General features: G+C 41.5%; 1 protein-coding gene across 5 annotated transcripts in view; it reads left to right on the forward strand.

The window, feature by feature from the left end:
* The window catches only part of LOC115787377 (storkhead-box protein 2-like), a 129,536-nt gene that overhangs the window by 61,804 nt on the left and 49,670 nt on the right, over positions 1-18,062 (forward strand). For all 5 annotated transcript variants that reach the window (XM_030740061.1, XM_030740062.1, XM_030740063.1 and 2 more), the window contains one exon: positions 13,673-13,825. In XM_030740061.1, coding sequence (XP_030595921.1) covers positions 13,673-13,825 — 153 coding nt within the window. The remainder of the gene's footprint in view (positions 1-13,672; positions 13,826-18,062) is intronic.

Here is an 18,062-nt window from a genome sequence, read left to right on the forward strand (position 1 = left end):
ATCAGCTGGAAGAAGCAAAGATGCCACTGGTGGTATTGAAGCTGCTGCAAATGAGTATCTAATCCAGCAGTAATTTTTAATATTGATTAGTATCTGATAGGACTGAGAATCACCAGACACTCCACAATACAAGATTATCACAATACTTCACTCATAATGTATTATTACTGCTGAGTATTGCAATAACATATATTGCCATTTATCACCTTTTTAAACTGCAAATTATGTCATCAAAGCTAGACTTTAAACTGCTTTATCAGGGTTAATACAGGAATCCTAGAGTTCAATTTATTACCTTTTGCTACCTATTTTACTACCTCTAAAATATTTTTACTACCAGCACAAAATCTAGCAGCAGCTTTTTTTGGGGTAGCGGTGGATTCACAGCACTAACCCATGTAAGATGATAGCCCATCTCTCACCAAAGAGAACTTTATCCCACTTACTTGAAGGTATAACTGTGACTGTGTCTTGACTAAGGACACATACACATTAATATTCCAAAGGCAAGAAGACTTAAGAAATTTGTTTTTTTTAGCAAAATGCAATGAAATTCAAGTTTCACAAGCCGATGATTTATTTTCCAATAGAATATTGGAATACTGGTTTGCTCCTGAGGTGTGACGGCAATACTTGCGCTCGTAGCTGACCTTGAGGTTGCAGTTGCAGTGCTTTGTGTAGCACCAAAAATCTGAATAGGGATCTGCTCCCCACGTGTGCGAATCCGCTGCTGAATAGTGGGTGCTCAGTGTGATTTGATTGCCGTCACACGTGCAGGTCAAATTTATATTTTTTCTGCACACTTTACAAAACTCCTCTCCATCATTCCACATGACCGGCTTAACTATCTCAGGCCCTTTTTCCACCCATGGGGTGCTGGTGCCAGTATTTGAACCGTTCAGTGGTTTTTCCACCGTGAACGCACTCAGTGCTCGGCCGAAAAATGGGTTCAACTCGGGCCCCGCAAGCTATCTGGTCTCAAACCAAGAACGTGTGACAAAAGCGGCAGAAGTTTGTGACTCTGCCATCTCAATGTAAAGTTTTCTACCACTATTTCACTGCATGGTGTGTGTTACAGGAGAAAAATTATGCGATTTTCATGCATAGGTTAGGGCCCAACTTAGGTTGGGCCCTAAGTCTGAACTTGCTGCTTTGTATCAGTTCATATCACAAATAAAAGGATGCAAAGTGCGTACTTATCATCTTGCTCGTAATCGCTGTCTGTGTTTACCTCTGTGCTGCACACAGATGCTGCAGTAGTTTTGTTTGGACCGCAAAATCTGTTTGCAGCACAAGAAAGGGGAGCGTGTTCTGCCACGTTTGTGTCCAGCTTCCGTGTCCAGACAAAGACCCACCCACACTCGTACGTAAAGGATCAGTTCACAAAGCGCGGTGGAAACACAGGCCCGTTCTTAAGAGTTACGCTGGTTTATTGAAATATGCTCTCTCTTTCTAGTCCCTGTCAGTACTCTTGCTGCAGCATTTTGGGTCAGCTGAAGACTTTTCACGGAGATTTTAGGACAGCCTGATAATAAGCGCGGTGGAAACGCAGGCTTGTTCTTGAGCGTTTTGCCAGTTCATTGAAACTGACACAGCACTGGCACGAGCACCGGCATCTTGTCGGTGGAAACGTAGTATGTGTGACCCATCTCCTGGAGATTGGCAAGGTTTCCCCCCTCCTCCCCAGACTTTGCTTCCTCTACAGAAGGCTTGTCAGTGGGATTAAGGAGGTCCTCGGAGTATTCCTTTCATTGCCTGACTATATCTTCACTTGAAGTCCGCACCCCCACTATAAGGTCTGTGACCAGAGCACTGCTTTCCCCTCTTGAGTCACCTGATGGTTTGTGAGAAGGTCGATGGTCTTTTTCCATGGCCTCAACGAACTCGTCCCACATTCGAGTTTTTGCTTCAGCTACCACCCGAGCTGCATTCTGCTTGTCCTGCCTGTACCAGTCAGCCTCCTCTGAAGACGTACAGGCCATTCAAGCCCGATAGGGCTCCTCCTTCAGTTTGATGGCTCCGTTCACCTCTAGTGTCCACCATTTGTTTTGGAGATTACTACCACAATATGCTTCAACCACCTTGCATCCACAGCTCCTTGCAGTACCCTCTGCAATTGAGGTGTGCAACATGATCCATTCGGACTCAGTGTCCCCAGCCTCCTTCAGAATACTTTTGAAGTTCTGCTGGAGGTGGAAGTTGAAGATCTCACAGACTGGGACCTCTGCCAGGTGTTCCCAGCAGATCCTCACTTTACATTTAGGTGGACCAGGCCTGTCCAGCAAAAGAGGCATTCTGTTCCTCCTAATCATACCCTTTCAGGTCTCACTGTCGTTGTCTACATGAGTATTGAAGTCTCCCAGTAGGGCAATGGAATCACCAGATGGAGCACGCTTGGGCACCCCACCCAGTGACTCCAAGAAGACTGGCAGCTCTGAACTGTTGTTTGGCACGTAAGCACAAACAACAATTGGGACCCATTCCTCAACCCAATGGCGCAGTGAGGCAACCCTCTCATCCACTGACAAAAACAATCCCAACATACAGGTAATAAACCCAGGGGATACAAGAATACCCACCCCTGCCTGCCGCCTCTCAGTCCAGCCCCTGTCCAGGAGACTGGTTCCAGAGCCCAAGCCATGCATTGAGGTGCTTGACTATATTTAGCTTATCTGTGACAGGACCATGGTGGGCTTTTGGCCGGTCCTTGACCGTAATGAGGTCCTCGCTCGTGACGTGGGCAGTGCAGTCATGAGTGGTAACGCACCTAAGCAACATTTAGGGAAACTGGTTGAAATATCTTGTGCATCCACCAGGAGGAGCAGTGATAATGAAAGCACATTTATTTACTGCATGCTATGCTGTATATTCAACCATTTTAAATCTGCTCAGGGATTTTATAATGGTGACAGAACCATAATGTTGAACCTATCTGTAAAACACTGATATAGATACTTGCCGGTAGCCGATAAAGTAGAACTTGTGCACACAGAACAAGCTTCTTACACTCAGTGGTTATTGCTGACCAATGAACATGAAAGCATAAATAGATTACACAACTTAACATGATGTTTATTTTTGATAAGCAAGTGTTGATTTCAAACTCTTTTTATTGTAAAACAATTGAAAATGTTCATTATTCCTGTCAAACTTTGCTTTTGTGGAGTTTAGATTTTTTTGCCCCAGAATAGCTGAATTTTCTTGGAGTGTTTGGTTGAAAATTGTGCAGTATTTTAGAAGATTCTTGAAACCTCAGCAAATTCTTCTAATCTCTTGAAATTTTGAATTTGATCTGAACAGTTAAAGAAAGATTTGCTCAACTTGAATTTTTGTTACATCAATTCATTTTTCTTTTAATTGAACAATCTTACCATTTTATAGGCAATCTTTAAAGAGAAAACAGCTTGAAAAAAGGTTAACACCTATACGAACACACTAGTAACTGGCATTATGTAGGAAAATGACAAATTTGTACAATCATTGTTCGAAGCATAAAGCAAAGTTTTGGGATCCAAAATATTTACATATTTATTTACATGTACAGAACTAGAAAAACATAGTTAAAACCCAAAGACAAGACAAAAGTGGAAATTTGCTACCTAGTGTTATTTAACCGCACTGCTAATGTGCAAAAAGTCAAATCAAAATTTAAACTTTATTTGATTGAATTGAGAACAGTGCGTTTTAGATGCAATATGACAGAGAGCATGGGATTGCACAACAATACTGTATATGTACGTGTGTTTTGCTCTAAAGTAATATTTCAGAAATAGCTGGTGATCTGTAGCATGAAGACTCAGAGAAAAGCTACTGTAAGGGAGGGACCAAAGATTTTTCCCATGCAACTACAGGGAATAATCCTGTTCTGCTGATGCACCAGCTTTCCAGTAAAATAACAGTCATAGTGGCAATGATTGCAGTCATGCATGCTTACGTACCTTGCTTTCCTTACAAACTAAGGTGTCTGTTGCTAATCTTTGTATATAACTGCTGTGGGTCATTTTGCTTCATTTTTTTTTTTTTGCTTCATTTTTGCTGCATTTCCATTAGTGCTTACTCAGCATGGGTCGACGACTCGGCATGACTCGCCATGATCTTGTTTTGTTTCCACTGCAATTGAGTACCATCTCAATGTGGATGGAGTTGATATAGCAATGCTAGCAGTAGTCTCTTGAAGTAATTTGTATGCGACTCAAAACACAACACAAGAATGGATGAGATAGAGGCAAGCTTATAGTAGCTAATGCCAGTTTGCTATCGCCATCATGCATAAGTACCCCGTATAGTTGTTTTAATTGATGAAGGTTATCGTTGTTAAGTATTAAAATATGTACGCTGTGTACATGTTTCAGATGGCTCTCTTGTTGCAAAACTATTGCTGCAAACTGTCAGTCTGGGCATTCAACTGTGCCTCCCAGTGGTTTCCAATTTTCTTGCTGTCAGGTTTTAAAAATGGCACGGTTAATTCTGGAGAAGGAGTCGCTCTCATGACTCAGCTAGTGACAATGCTCCCTGGCCAATCAGTGGCATGCTGTTCTTCGATGTCACATTTTCGAATCAACTCGCTTGGAACCCCGGCTGAATGTGCACTAAAAAGTACCTGGTACCAGTTACTAGTGGAAATGCCTACAAACCGTGCCAAGTCAAGTTGAGCCGTGCTGAGTAGTACTAATGGAAACGCGGCATATGAAAGGGATGAAATGCAACAACAGATGCTTGTTCTGGAACATGAGTGTCCAGCCAAATACTACAGTATTTATTTTTTATTTATAAAAAATAAAAACTGTTGCTGACAGGTAGGAGAGAATTAACACAACATTAGCAATCAACCTGGGCTTCACACTTTATGACAATGGAAACAACTCTCCCAGCCCTCACAAACCATGATTGTCAACCACCATCACAGACAACCCCTATCACAAACATCCCTCTGTCTTAAAATACAGGAACCTTCCAACACCTTTCCCATCTTTCTTAAGACTGACAAAAAATAAATGCATTAATAACATGGTGCATAAAAGGTGTTACAGAGATATCGTATCACTCGTTTTACAAATAATGTGTAGACTGCTTAATTTTAAAATGCAGTAAATTGCCTGCCACAAACCACTTTGTGTTATTCTTTTTAAATATAAAAAATGTGTTCTGAAAGGGGCACTCCAAAGACGTGTCCACATTTTTGGATAAATGGGGTGGGTGTAGCTCAGAAGGTAGAGCAGGCCATCTACTAATCAGAAGGTTGATGGTTTGATTCCTGCCTGCTCCAGTCTGCATGCCAAAGTATCCTTAGTCAAGACACTGAGCCCAATGTTGTTCTCCGATGCAACCATCACAGTGTCATGGTCCTGGGCTGTTTGCGCAGCACTTAGTTTTATTGTTCTTTGATATCTTGTTGAATCTAATTTGTGCTTCCTAGTTTAGTTCTTAGTTTGGATTTCTGATTTGATGTTTAGTTGGGGATTAGTTTGTGGGTCAGGTTCTGTAGGGGTTTTATATTACTGTATTAGAGGTTATCCTCTGTCCTTGTATTTAGCCACTTCCTTTCTTATTTTGGTAGTGTCTTATTTCTTGTGCAGTGTGTTCAGTCTTGCTTTTCCCAGTCTTGTTAGTGTGAATGTGTTCACCTATTCTTCCCAGATGTTTTCCCTGCGTCTCATTACCTGGTGTATTTATTGTCGGTGTTCTTGTCAGTTCTTTGTTGCGTCGTTGTTATCAGTAGCTTCCCCGAAAGTGGCGTGTCTGTCTGTTCCTTGTTCTCAATTTTGTTTTATGCCTTTGGTTCAACTCAGGAAGATATATTTGTATTGTGCTTCTGTTCTCTGCAATAAAACAGTATAAGCCCTATGCCTGTTTCCGGAGTACTGTGTTTGGGTCAAACCCTGCCTGCCACAACACTCACCATGACACACAGTATGAATGTGTGTGAATGTTAGACAGACAGCACTTTGATATAGAAAACAGGGATTGTGTGAATGAGTGAATGCAAACATGTTGTATAAACTGTTTTGTGTACTGGCACCAGGGGGGCTAATTAGACCTTTTTTCTTATAGTTTTACAAAAAACTATAAGAAAAATATGTAGAGGTTAAACACATAAAGACTCAAAGCAACACAGTTGCTGCTGAAAAAGCAGCAGTGTGTGTGTGTTTGCGAGAGGAAAATCACTGTGCATTAGTTTAGTATTAAAAGTATGCATAAGTATCCTTGGACAAGATATTGAACCCTGAGTTGCTCCCGATGTATTCATTGGAGTGTGAATGTGTGTGCGAATGTTAGATAGAAAGCACTTAGATGTAGAAAAGTGCTTGTATGCATGTGTGTATGAATGGGTGAATGCAAACATGTTATATAAAGTGCTTTGAGTGCTCAACTAGAGTAGAAAAGCAGTATATAAAAACTAGTTCATTTACCATTTAATTAATTGATGCCCATCTCTGATAAATCGCTGCAGTAATTTCAAGAGCAAAAACTACCACGTTCAAGAGCCCAGACTATCATTAGGTTTTAAGATGCATCGCTATGATGCTCTGGGATGTATCTTCAAAGATGTTCCTGGGTTCATTGGGAATTTCTGATCTTTCAACATTATACCCCCTCTCCCAGATGACCCAGCTGGGGTGATCAAGTCCCAGCTTGCCTCCCACCAGCAATAAGCCAATGGTCTCCGTTTTTAATCCAAAGCCGCTTTGCGGCTGTCTCTGTGGATGGAGCTTATCGCTCCCCTTTTTGCTGCTCCCGTCACAACCAGCAATGTCAGGGCTTTGCAAAGGGAACTGCCCACAAAACCTTGGCAGCCCACCTCAACAGCCTGGCACTGTTTCCGCCAACCACAGTTCCTGCAGTCCTCAACAAGTTACTGATATTTGCTGATCTTCCTCTCATGGACCTCCTCCATGTGTTCCTCCCAAGGCACAGTGAGTTCCAACATGACAGTGTTCTTGATGGAATCTGAGAAGATGACCAGGACAGGACGGAGTGTTGTGTGGATGATTTGCTCTTGAAATTTCAGTTGTTTGCGAGATCCATTTGCAGTTGCCAGTCAGAATTCATAGACAGCAGGAATCTCCTCTGTTGTGGTGGAGGATTCTCACCAGGTTTGATAAAGCTGATAGAACTCTACCCAGGATGAAATACATTGGTTTTGATGGCTTTGCTGACCACCACTGCAACTGCCTTGACTACCTGGTGTGGCACCACCGATTGTAGCCATTGACCAGGGCTTTCGGACAGGTGCTGAGCAGGTGTTGGAGGGTTCCTCCTCCATCACACTGAGTACAGCAGGGTACTTCAACTTTGCCCCATGTGTGAATCCTGGACCAGGGACCTGATGCGATGAAAGTCAGATCACCAGAAATCTGACCAGGTGATCTTTCGCTGCCCCAATTTCCCCCACCTTGTCCAGGCTCCTTGTTGACTATGCTCCACTGCCCTGCTGACTCGTACTTCTTCTACTCCTGAGCATACCTGGAGTCAAGCAGTCATGTTGGAACAGGACGGGCTCATCCCTAAATTTTTCCCACAAAGTTGGGAGCATGAAATTTTCCAAAATGTCTTGGTATGCTGAAGCAATAGGAGTTCTTTTTACTGGAACAAAGAGGCTGAGCCCAACTCCTGGAAAAAAAAGATCCCACACCATAATTGCCCTTCCACAAAACTTTACACTTGACATAACGCTATCAGACAACTACCATGCTACCATTCTCCTGCCACCTACAAATCCATACTTGTCGACGGATTGCCAGCATTGTGTTTGATAATGTAAGACTTAAATACAGCTGCTCAGCCATAGAAACCCATTCCATAAAGCTCTCTACAGACTGTTCTTAAGCTAATCTGAAGGCCATATGAAGCTTGGAGCAATTGACTTTGCAGAAAGTTGGTGACCTCTGCATTTTATGTGTCTCAACATCTTCTGAACCTGGTCTGAGATTTTACGTTGCCTAGCGCTTTGTGACTGAATTGCTGCCATTCCAGTCTCTTCCACTTGTTAGAATACCACTAGCAGGTGACTGTAGAATTTTAGTCAGAATTTTAGCAGCGAGGAAATTTCACAACTGCACTTGTTGCACAAGTGGCATCCTATCTCAGTACAACACTGGAATTCATTGAACTTCTCATTGAGCATTTTTTCATAAATGTTTTTTTTTAAAACCAGTATTTTTAATATAGATTTTTTTTCATGACAGTACAGCAAATACATCAGTCTCACTTTGCTTTTGATCTTATTGCTTGATTGCGCACAAACAAAAGTAACAGAAATACACAAAAAGAAAAAATGAAAATAATTAAAGCCACAAGCGGCGTTAAAGGCCCTCGCCGCCTGTGAGCCCCCGCGAACCCCCAGCGAGCGGGCTGCGAGCCCCGCATAAACCCCAGCGAGCCACCTGCAAGCCCCGCAAACCCCAGCGAGCCGCCTGCAAGCCCCGCAAACCCCCAGCGAGCCATCTGCAAGCCTCACAAACCCCTAGCGAGCCGCTTCTTCTGACGAATATAAAACCCAAGTTAGAGCTGTTATTTTACGTGTTTCCAGTAGGTGGTGCTGCAACCAGCATTAAATGTCATAAGGATGGGTTCAGGGGTGGGTCCATATCACAAATATGAATTTTGGTGCAGATTGGACAATGTGTCATTGAGATGCTGTTTCTGCTAGGTGGTGCTGCGACTGTCATTCATTGTCATGTGCATGTGTTCAGGAGTGGGTCCTTATTAGTGTTGTGAAGTTCGGTGCAGTTTGGACAAGGGGTATTTGAATTAGAGCAACTTCCTCTTTCCAGTAGGTGACACTGCAGCTGTCAGTCAAAGTCATATGGATGTGTGCATGAGTGAGTCCTTATCACACTTGTGAAGTTTGGTGCAGATTGGACAATTAGTGTTTGAATTAGAGCAAGTTAGTTGTTCCACTAGGGGCGCTAGACTGGCATTCAATAATGTCATGTATGTGTTCAGGGGTCGGTTCTTATCACACTTATAAAGTTTGAGGGCAACTGGACAAAGTATATGAAAATGAGAGGCAATCGAAATGTCATGGCAAAGGATTGAAGCTTTCCATGGCTCCAAGGCCATGCCCCTCTGCAATGTAACATCATCACGGGCTTAGTGGGAATGTTTGTGGTCAATGTACAGCTCAAAAGACCTGAATAAAGTGTGTCATGCAGAAATGTTAGGTTTTCCATTGAAAACCAATGGGGAATTGGGGCGTGGTTACGGGGGCGGCGTGCAAAATGAGGCATGGGTCTGATTGACTTTTTTGATCAGGGTCATATACAGATTTTGGAAAACAAATTTCATAATTGTAGGAGTAACTAAAATTTAGGAGGTCCATGTAAATTTTAGTTTGATTATGTAGGGGGCGCTATTGCAGGAATTGCCATTGTTTCTCCATTTATGGATTCATGGTGGGTCTGTACATATGTTATTAAAGTTTGGGAGAAATCGGGCAAAGCATGCACGCGTGATGACAGAAAAGGTGAGGGTAAAAAAGGCCAAAACGAAGGCCAAATTCAGCGCCCCCTTGTGAGAAGACTGTTTAATATTCTATAAAACCATGAATAACTTTTGATGCCCTACTTGTCTAGATTATGCTGAGCGATTTTGGTGTCTGTAGGTATAACACCCTAGGAGGAGATGTTTAAAATACGAGGTGTGGAAAATTGCTGACTTGGCAAAGGGAAAAGTTCAGACCAAGATGGCTGACTTCCTGTTTGTTGTGAGGGGGTGGTCTAAGAGGATTTTTTTTGTATGACATTATCTTTGTGTGACACGAATTTCGTGGTTCTACGACAAAGCTGATCACTGGCTCTCCCATAGGAGGCCGAAAAAATGAAATTTCAGGGGGGGCGCCATGGAGCCCCCCTTAGACTTTGTTCTTGGTGACATTAAAAAACAAAATTTTTCGCCAGAACTGACCTCTGTGCCAAAAATTCACAGTAACAAAGTAATCAAAGCTTCTCTTACTGACAAAGGCAATTCAGTTTTTCAGCTTGGTCTAGAACTTTCACAAATGTTTGTAGAAGCAGTCTGCATGCCTAGGTGCTTGGTTTTATGAACCTGTGGCCATGGATGTTATTGGAACACTTGAATTCAACTAGAAAAAGCATTTCCTGAAGAAAATGCACTGTGAATGCTGCATGCTGAAAGATTGGAGCTGAAATGCCAGGAAATGCTTCAGAGCTGAATTCTGATTGGCTGAAAGAGTTAAAGCAGCTGAAAAATGCTGAAAATGAATTTGAAATGCAAAACAGCTGAAATTGTCAAGAAAGTAGCTAAATTAAACTCGATTTGCTTAAAGGGCAGAAAAACAGCCTGAAGAAATTTCAACTTCAGCTGAAGAAAAACCATAAGACATTGAAATGGGTAAAATGGGCCACCATGAGTGAGATGGCTATGGCAGCTGATGACCTTGGGCCATTTTTCCTGTTCAAGTTTGTGTAACTTAAGTGCAGTTCCTATGTGCAACCAGTAGGTGAGCACAGGGATAGCAAAGAGTTAGATGATATCTTTTTTCCTTTAACTCAAGCTTGTTTAATTACCACTCAATATAAAGAGTTGTGAAAGATAAAGAAAAATGCCTGGAGACATTTAAACTGCAGCTGAAGAAAAACCAGAAAAGCTATTCAAAGGGCATCACCATGACTCAAGTGGCTATGGCAGCAGATTACCATGGTCCATTTTTCATGTGTAAGGTGTTCTCACTTTGTCTAAATTAAATGCAGCTTCTCTGTGTAAGCAGTAGGTGATCACATGAATTGCCAGAAGCTACAAGGTCTTCAATTGTAGCTTGCCAATATATCAATGAATTTGACAAGTTTTAAATGGCAAGAATCAGCCTGAAGATATTTAAACTGGAGTTCAAGAAAAACCGTAAAACATATTGAGAATTTAAATCCAAGTTTAGTACTGTAGTTTAATGTCTTGCAGCTGAAGGCTTTCAGCTGAATTGCTGTCATTCCTGAAATATTTGGGAATCTTGTTGAAAATGTTAAAATAAATTGAATGATTCTCCTAAACATGAAGGAGAATGAAAGTGCAGAAAATTGTGGACAGAATGAATGTAAAATTGTGGCAGCCAATGGGAGGAGCCACAGAAGCAGGGACTTATGGGAGTGTTTATGCTGCTGTTTGGGAGTTTTAGTTATTGGTCTTTATCAGTTATTCAGTGATGTTTTGTTGGTTTCACTTTGATTGTTGGTTTGTGATGTCAATGTGTGGTTATTGAGGGTGGCTGATAATGGGCCACCATGAGTCAGATGGCTATGGCAGCTGATGACCTCTGGCCATTTTTCCTGAGCATGCTCTTATGACATTGTGTCATTAATGCTACTGCTTCTCTGGTTAACCACTAGAGTAAGCGTTGTCACAGCAAAAAGCAACAAGCCTTTTTTTCTTGTTCAGCAGGAGTTTGCTCAAGTGTCAATATAAAAAGTTTTAAAGTGTCAAAAATGGCTGGAAGAAATAAACACACACTGAAACTTTGTCCTAAACATGAAGGAGAAAGGTGCAGAAAACTGTGGAAAGAATAAGTATATCATTGAATATGAAAAAGTAAAGTTCAAAACTCAATGGAAAATCTCTTAAGTTTAGGATAAAGTGGGACTTGAACCTGCTCTGTCTGCTTCTTGTGCATTCATGGTTCCTGTTTCTACCACTGAGCCAACAGGAGCCTCACACAAGCAGTGAGGTTTTCATGCATACATATTGGAGAGCTCTCCCAAGCTGAATGCTTGTAAATGCGCCAATTGAAAACACCTGCCAGGTGCACTGCCTACCTGCTGAGGTGCATGCGCTCTTGGCTTTATTTTAAAGCTTAAATGGTGTCTCTAGCTGAAGGTATGCTGAAGTTATCACATTTCAAAGCACAGCTGAACAGCTGGACTGCTGGACAGCTGAACAGCTTAAAGGCTTGGCTTTATTTTAAAGCCTAAATGGTGTCTTTAGCTGAAATGCCAGGAAATGCTCCAAAGAGCTTAAATCTGGCTGAAAGAGTTTAAGTTGGTGAATGAATGCTCAATGGAAAATTTTTAAAGTTTGGAGTAAAGTGGGACTTGAACCTGCTCTGTCTGCTTCTTGTGCATTGCTGGTCCCCTTTTCTACCACTGAGCCAACAGGAGCCTCACACAAGCAGTGAGGTTTGCAAGCATACATATTTGAGAGCTCTGCCAAGCTGAATGCTTGTAAATGCGCTAACTGAAAACACCTGCCAGGTGCACTGCTTAGCTGCTGAGATGCGTGCACTGTCAAATTTGCCTCAGCGTACCTGTCAAATAACTGCTTCTAAGTCAAAAACCGTAGCTCCTATCAAAATCATTTTTGAACTGTGAGCGTCACAAGGACCTGCTCTAAACACTGCTCAAAAGTGTGGCCGTGGGAGTAGTTTAAAAAAGGTGCTCATTTCTGCTTTGGAGAAAATCACCTCTCTGAAATTACTGTGGAGGTTAATGAAGGAGTTGGAAGGTACTCCCTCTGCTTGAAGCCTCACAGTTTAAAAAGTGTACATTTGACAGGGTTTAGAGACACATTGTTTGAAAGTAGCGAAGCAGCTCTACATTTTGATCATAAAATGATGGCTGTAGCACAAACAGTGTGGACACAGTGGCAGTTTAAAAATAAATTTTCCACATGAAAGTTTTGAAGTCTCCCACTCTACTCATCAGGCTCCCACTCTAGCAAACGCAATACACAACCATTATAAACTCTGAAACGGCTGAATAAACACCTTAAACCTTAACGCTCACTGTGCTTAAACCGTAAAAGATTTTGAAACACCAAGTAATAGCTGAATAGCTGAAAGGCTTGGCTTCATTTTAAAGCTGAAATGGTTTTTCTAGCTGAAAGTATGCTGAAGTTATTAGCTTTTAAATCCTGAAAGGATTTGAAAAGGATGAAGATTATAAAAAGTTCAATATCTTAAAAAGTTCTAAGGTTACAAAAAGAAAAGTAATAGCATAAGTCTCCAGAACAGGCTGAACGTTTTGATACCAAAATGGTGTCTGTAGCCCAAACGCTGCTTGAGGTTTTAGTGACCGAAGGTTTTTGGAGTACAAGAACAATACTGTGAATGCTTGCAGCATTCACAGTAATGATTTGGATGGGTGAGTGAATACTTTTGGCAGAATAGTGTATGTCTGCCACTTATTTTGTCCTGCTTGTCCTGCTTCCTCAAAATTCCAAAGCACACTTTACCAAGAGATGTCAACCTTTCAGTTAGTAGCTCCTTGAGAATTACCTTTTGTTGCAAAAAGGGTATTTTATGCTTGTCAAACTGTATCATATTTGGCAGTTTTCATAGATTCAACTAAATAAATAGTAACCACTTATCTATTTTTTGACAGGCTACAATTTAAAATTGGTTACTTTCTAATTTGTCTGTTATTCGCAGACATAACATTGGTTCATTCCTGGTGACTGATTCAGTCACGTCGAGGGACTGGATCAAAAATGAGTGAGAAAGCAGCCAGTCCAAAGTGTCTGTGTAGGTTCTCAGTCATCCAGGTCAATCAAGCTCCAGAGACAGCCAGTCCAAAGAAAAGCCTTAAAAGACTTTTCAAAAGCCTGGAGAACTGGCCAGACACCTGACCTTTTGATTGATATATTTCTGAGGTCTATTGCATTTTATATTGTGGAGTTTCAGGAAATTTTACTCACAGTATCACTTAACTGTTCTGTCTTTTCACAGGTGATGTGTCACCCATCAGTATGTCCCCCATCAGCCAATCACAGTTCATCCCTTTGGGAGAGGTTTTGTTATTGGCTATCTCTGCTATGAACTCTGCCCATAAGCCTGTCACTCAGGAGGCCTTAACTGAACACGTACAAACATGTTTTCCAGGTAACACCAGCATTAGTGAATAGTCTGTGTTTATTTGTTATTGTCTTCTCATTTGTTAATTTATACAAGGGCTCACATTACATTTTGAAATGTTTTACATTTCTTTTACTTAGTCTTTTCAATTGAATTGTGTTTTTATTTGGTCAGACTGTGATAGACTGCATTTCATGGAAAGTCAGTGCACTATACTGCATTTGTAATTTTTGAGTTATTGTAATGAAGGAATTTAAATAATAAGAGTGTGTGCTGCTTAAGCCATTAAGTTTCTGCGTGTTCGTTTCATCGAACAGGAATGACACAAAACAATCAGAATATGGAGTCCAGTTATTAAATTTAATAAAGCCATTTCAAACAGTTTACAGATTAATCTGGTTCAGAATTGTCGGAGCTGCCTAATGCAGTCAGTGCAGCTTCACACAAGTCTGACACCGCTCTCTGTCTTAGTTCAACTTTTATACACAGACACAGTTACACATTTATTGAAATATGCAAGAATGTAGCATGATTATCAGTTCCTTCTTCTGTGCCCTTCACTGTCGCCTGTTAACGGCCTCATCTGGGTCCTGTAGACACAAAACATCAGACCAAAACACACATTCTTTTCCAGTACATCATCGGCATGTGATCTTGTTGTTTCTCTACTATGCAGTCTTATTTCTCCTGTACAGAGTTATTTCAACACCTCTCTGTGTAGAGCGAGAGAGACTGTGTGTATGTGTGTGTATATTAGGGCTGCATAAAACGATTATTTTAATAATCGAGTATTCTATCGATTATTCCATCGATTAATCAAGTAATCGGATTAGAAATAATTTTTTTATTAACAGTTTATCTGCATATTTTAACTTCCGTACTGCAGTTTTTCACTGTGTGAACAAACAGCGGTGGATGGAGCTACAAAGTTCTCTTTTCTTCACCTTAACACTTGCTGATCAGGTGGTTGATGAAGGACCTCCAGCTGTAGTAAAGATTTTAATGGTGGTTACTAAATGAAGAAGCTGCTGTTTTGGACTCTGGAAAAACTTTTCCTTCTGCACTACTTGAGCTCACCGTCTCTGTAACAGCTTCGCCTCTTTGCCCTTGCGCAGTTAAAACCACTGCCTGCTATGAGTGTTTTTGAAAAACTAGTGGCTGCGGGAGCCGTGGCGCATGTGTGAGTAATGATGTAATGCTTTGTATTCACAAGCATTCTCGAAAATATGTTTCTACTGCAGGACTATATTTAGTCACTAATAAGGGATTAAAGTATAAAAAATATTTTGACGGAGCCCCTCGGTCCTGGGGGGCGGACCTTCCAGTACCCAACCATTGCTAGTGCTAATGGCCTGCGCTCGCTAGCAAACCAGTTCTGATAGCTGCAGCTAAAGTAAAGACAAAAATAACAGCTGAAATTCTCAGCGAGCACAACACACAGACACACAGAGAGCAGTGGAGGCGTGGAAATGCATGTTAGCGATAGTTGCCACCCGTCCCGTAAAGTACATGCAGTGCATGTTACGGAGCCGTATTCCACGGAGTCCCGTAACATACGGGGTTCTGTATTTTACGAGACAGATGGCAACTCTAGCAATGATCCACTCTGTTAAAGGAAATCCATCGCAGCGACAGACAGCTTTTTAGAATCTGTGTGCGCGTGCACGCGCACGAGTCACACTCCAGTCCAGTAGGTGGTGGTAATGCAGTTCTATGTTGGTTTGCCAGCCACCAATAAACCCACAAAAAGACGATGGAGCACTAATGCTGCTAATGCTAGTGAGGAGCGCTGCTTACACAGAGAAAACTGAGCGCTGCAGAGTTTAACCGAAGCATCGAAACAGTAAATTTGTGTCGATAATTTTTTTGAATCGAATTAATCGAGTTAATCGATGAATCGTTGCAGCCGGGCACAATTTGGCATCAGAAGTATTAACAGCTGTTCCAAGCTTATTGTTTCAATTTTTTTTTTTTTTTTTTTTTTTTTTTTTTTTTTTGCCTTTTTGGTAAACCAGGCCAGGAATGTTTTGTCAATATTTACACACAAAGCACAGTGGTGTCAGTTATTGAAAAAAAGACCAATCATATACATCGCCTCCCTTTCATTGTTTTTCAACTTGAAAACATTTTTTTCAGTATTCTTTTGTGACGAAGATATTTGAGGTAAAATATCACACAGCTAGTGTTTTTGTTTTTTTTCATTTTATGACCACCTGCAGGAAAAAATATATAATAAAGATGTTTTACTTACAAACAAGCAGGATTTGGCGGATGGATTAAATGCATCTAAAAATTTGCTGGATATGTATGCAATAACTCATTTGATTTGTCACTCTAGTAACTTAGCGCTCAGTGTTATTTCCATGGAATATAACATTTCAAAGTTAACATGCTAACATTTGTGTTGAATATTAGTCAGAAACCTTTATAATTATAAAGGAATGTCCAACTATAGTTCTTATCATAATAATGCAAATCACAGAAAACAACAGTTTTCTTATTGGTTTATATCTATTATGATTTTAGCATTTCTTATTCCTGGTTCTTATTTAGCCATTTACTTTTGAACTGACATGTTGAATAAAGTCAGTAAGACTCATATGCATCACATTAAGACCTACTCAGACCTGGTAATTATGTGTTCTAGAACTTGAGTCTCCAGGGGATTTTTGCCATCTAAAGATTATACTGTCAAGAGACTGAGGGGTAGCACTGACACCTGCCGGTATTTTTTTTTTCTTTTCTTTTTTGTATTTGGCTAGGGTCAGTGTCACTACTGGTAGCATGAAGCAATAGCTGGACCCTAGAGAGGTTATGCAGGTAGTCCAACTCTTTCAGAATGGCACATCAACGTGCCATTTGCAAAAAAGGATGTACGGCCCACTAGAGGATGTACATCCTCTAGTGTACATCCTCTAGTGGGCCCACTAGAGGATGTACATCTAGTGCATGTACACTAGTACACTCTAGTGGGATGGGCCCATCCTCTACGCTTAGTGCCTTGCACCTGATTGGCAAATACAATAGAATATGTTTTGATCCATTTGATGCTGCCAAGTTGCACCTCGGGCTGTCCAGGAGCTAAGTTATGCCCCGGTCCAGATGCTGACTCCGCTGTTGGGTGATAATTTTTATTTCCATCAGATGATGTGGTATACTTTCATTACATTACCCAGTCTCTATTTACCCTACTCACCCTGCTCTCTCTTCTGAGCAAAGATCTTGGATGTTGTTCCTGGAATCTGCTGAAGCCACTCTGCCAGTTAGGGGGTCACTGTCCCAAGTGTTCCAATTATCACTTCCTCTGTTTGTCCACCACTATGTACAGTTTGTTAGCCATCACCAGTTTGTCTGTATCTGGAAGTCCCACAGGACCTTATTTAGGTCATTCTCTACCACCTGTGGGGTATATCCTATTTTGACTTCCAGGGACTTCCAGGTCATGCTCGCTCATGCTTGCAAATGAGAACGGGTTCTTTTGTAACCATGTAAAATACATGGTTAAAAAAGAGGGTTTAAAAAAAAATACTCAGCACAGATGTTCCTGTATACTATGCCAGCCAATTGGTTATGGCATTCCATGTATGCCCTGCCTGCTAGCATCTTGCACCCTGCTGTTATGTAATGAAATGTCTCAGGAACATCCCTGCACAGCCTGCACCTGGGGTCCTGCCTGGTCTGGTAGACCTCAGCCTCTATCGAGCTTGTTCCTGTGCTGCCATGACTAGTGCCACTGTGCTGTGTTTCAGCCCAGCTTTGTCCAGCCACTGATAGGATTTTTGAAATCAGCCACTTCTTCTATCTGCCGGTGGTACATGGTGTGCAGGGGCCTGTCTTTCCATGATGGTTCCTGTTCTTTTTCCTGTTCTTTTTCCTGTTCGTTCTTTGGTCTCTGCTGCCTGAGGTTTTCACTAAGCAGATGATTATTTGTGGCCATCTTTCTGATGTACTCATGGATCTTTGTTGTTTCATCTAGAATTGTGTTCCTGTCACTCACTAGTCTTCGGCCTTGTTACTTCCTCTTAGCATACAGTCTCAGGGTGCTGGGTTTGTGGTGAAACCTTTCATGCATGGTAAGGAGCTTTCTTGTCTTGATGTCAGTGGCTTTTGTTTCCTCCTTTGGCCAGCTTATTATCCCAGCAGGGTATCTGACAACTGACAAGGTATAGTTGTTAATTGCCATGATCCCGTTCAGCTGACTCTTAAGGACTTGCCTTACTCTCTTGTGGTACTTGACGATTGCAGTTTCCTGGTGACCTCTTCA

Source organism: Archocentrus centrarchus, chromosome 10 (genome assembly GCF_007364275.1).
Source record: "Archocentrus centrarchus isolate MPI-CPG fArcCen1 chromosome 10, fArcCen1, whole genome shotgun sequence".
In the NCBI taxonomy this organism is placed as follows: Eukaryota; Metazoa; Chordata; class Actinopteri; order Cichliformes; family Cichlidae; genus Archocentrus; species Archocentrus centrarchus.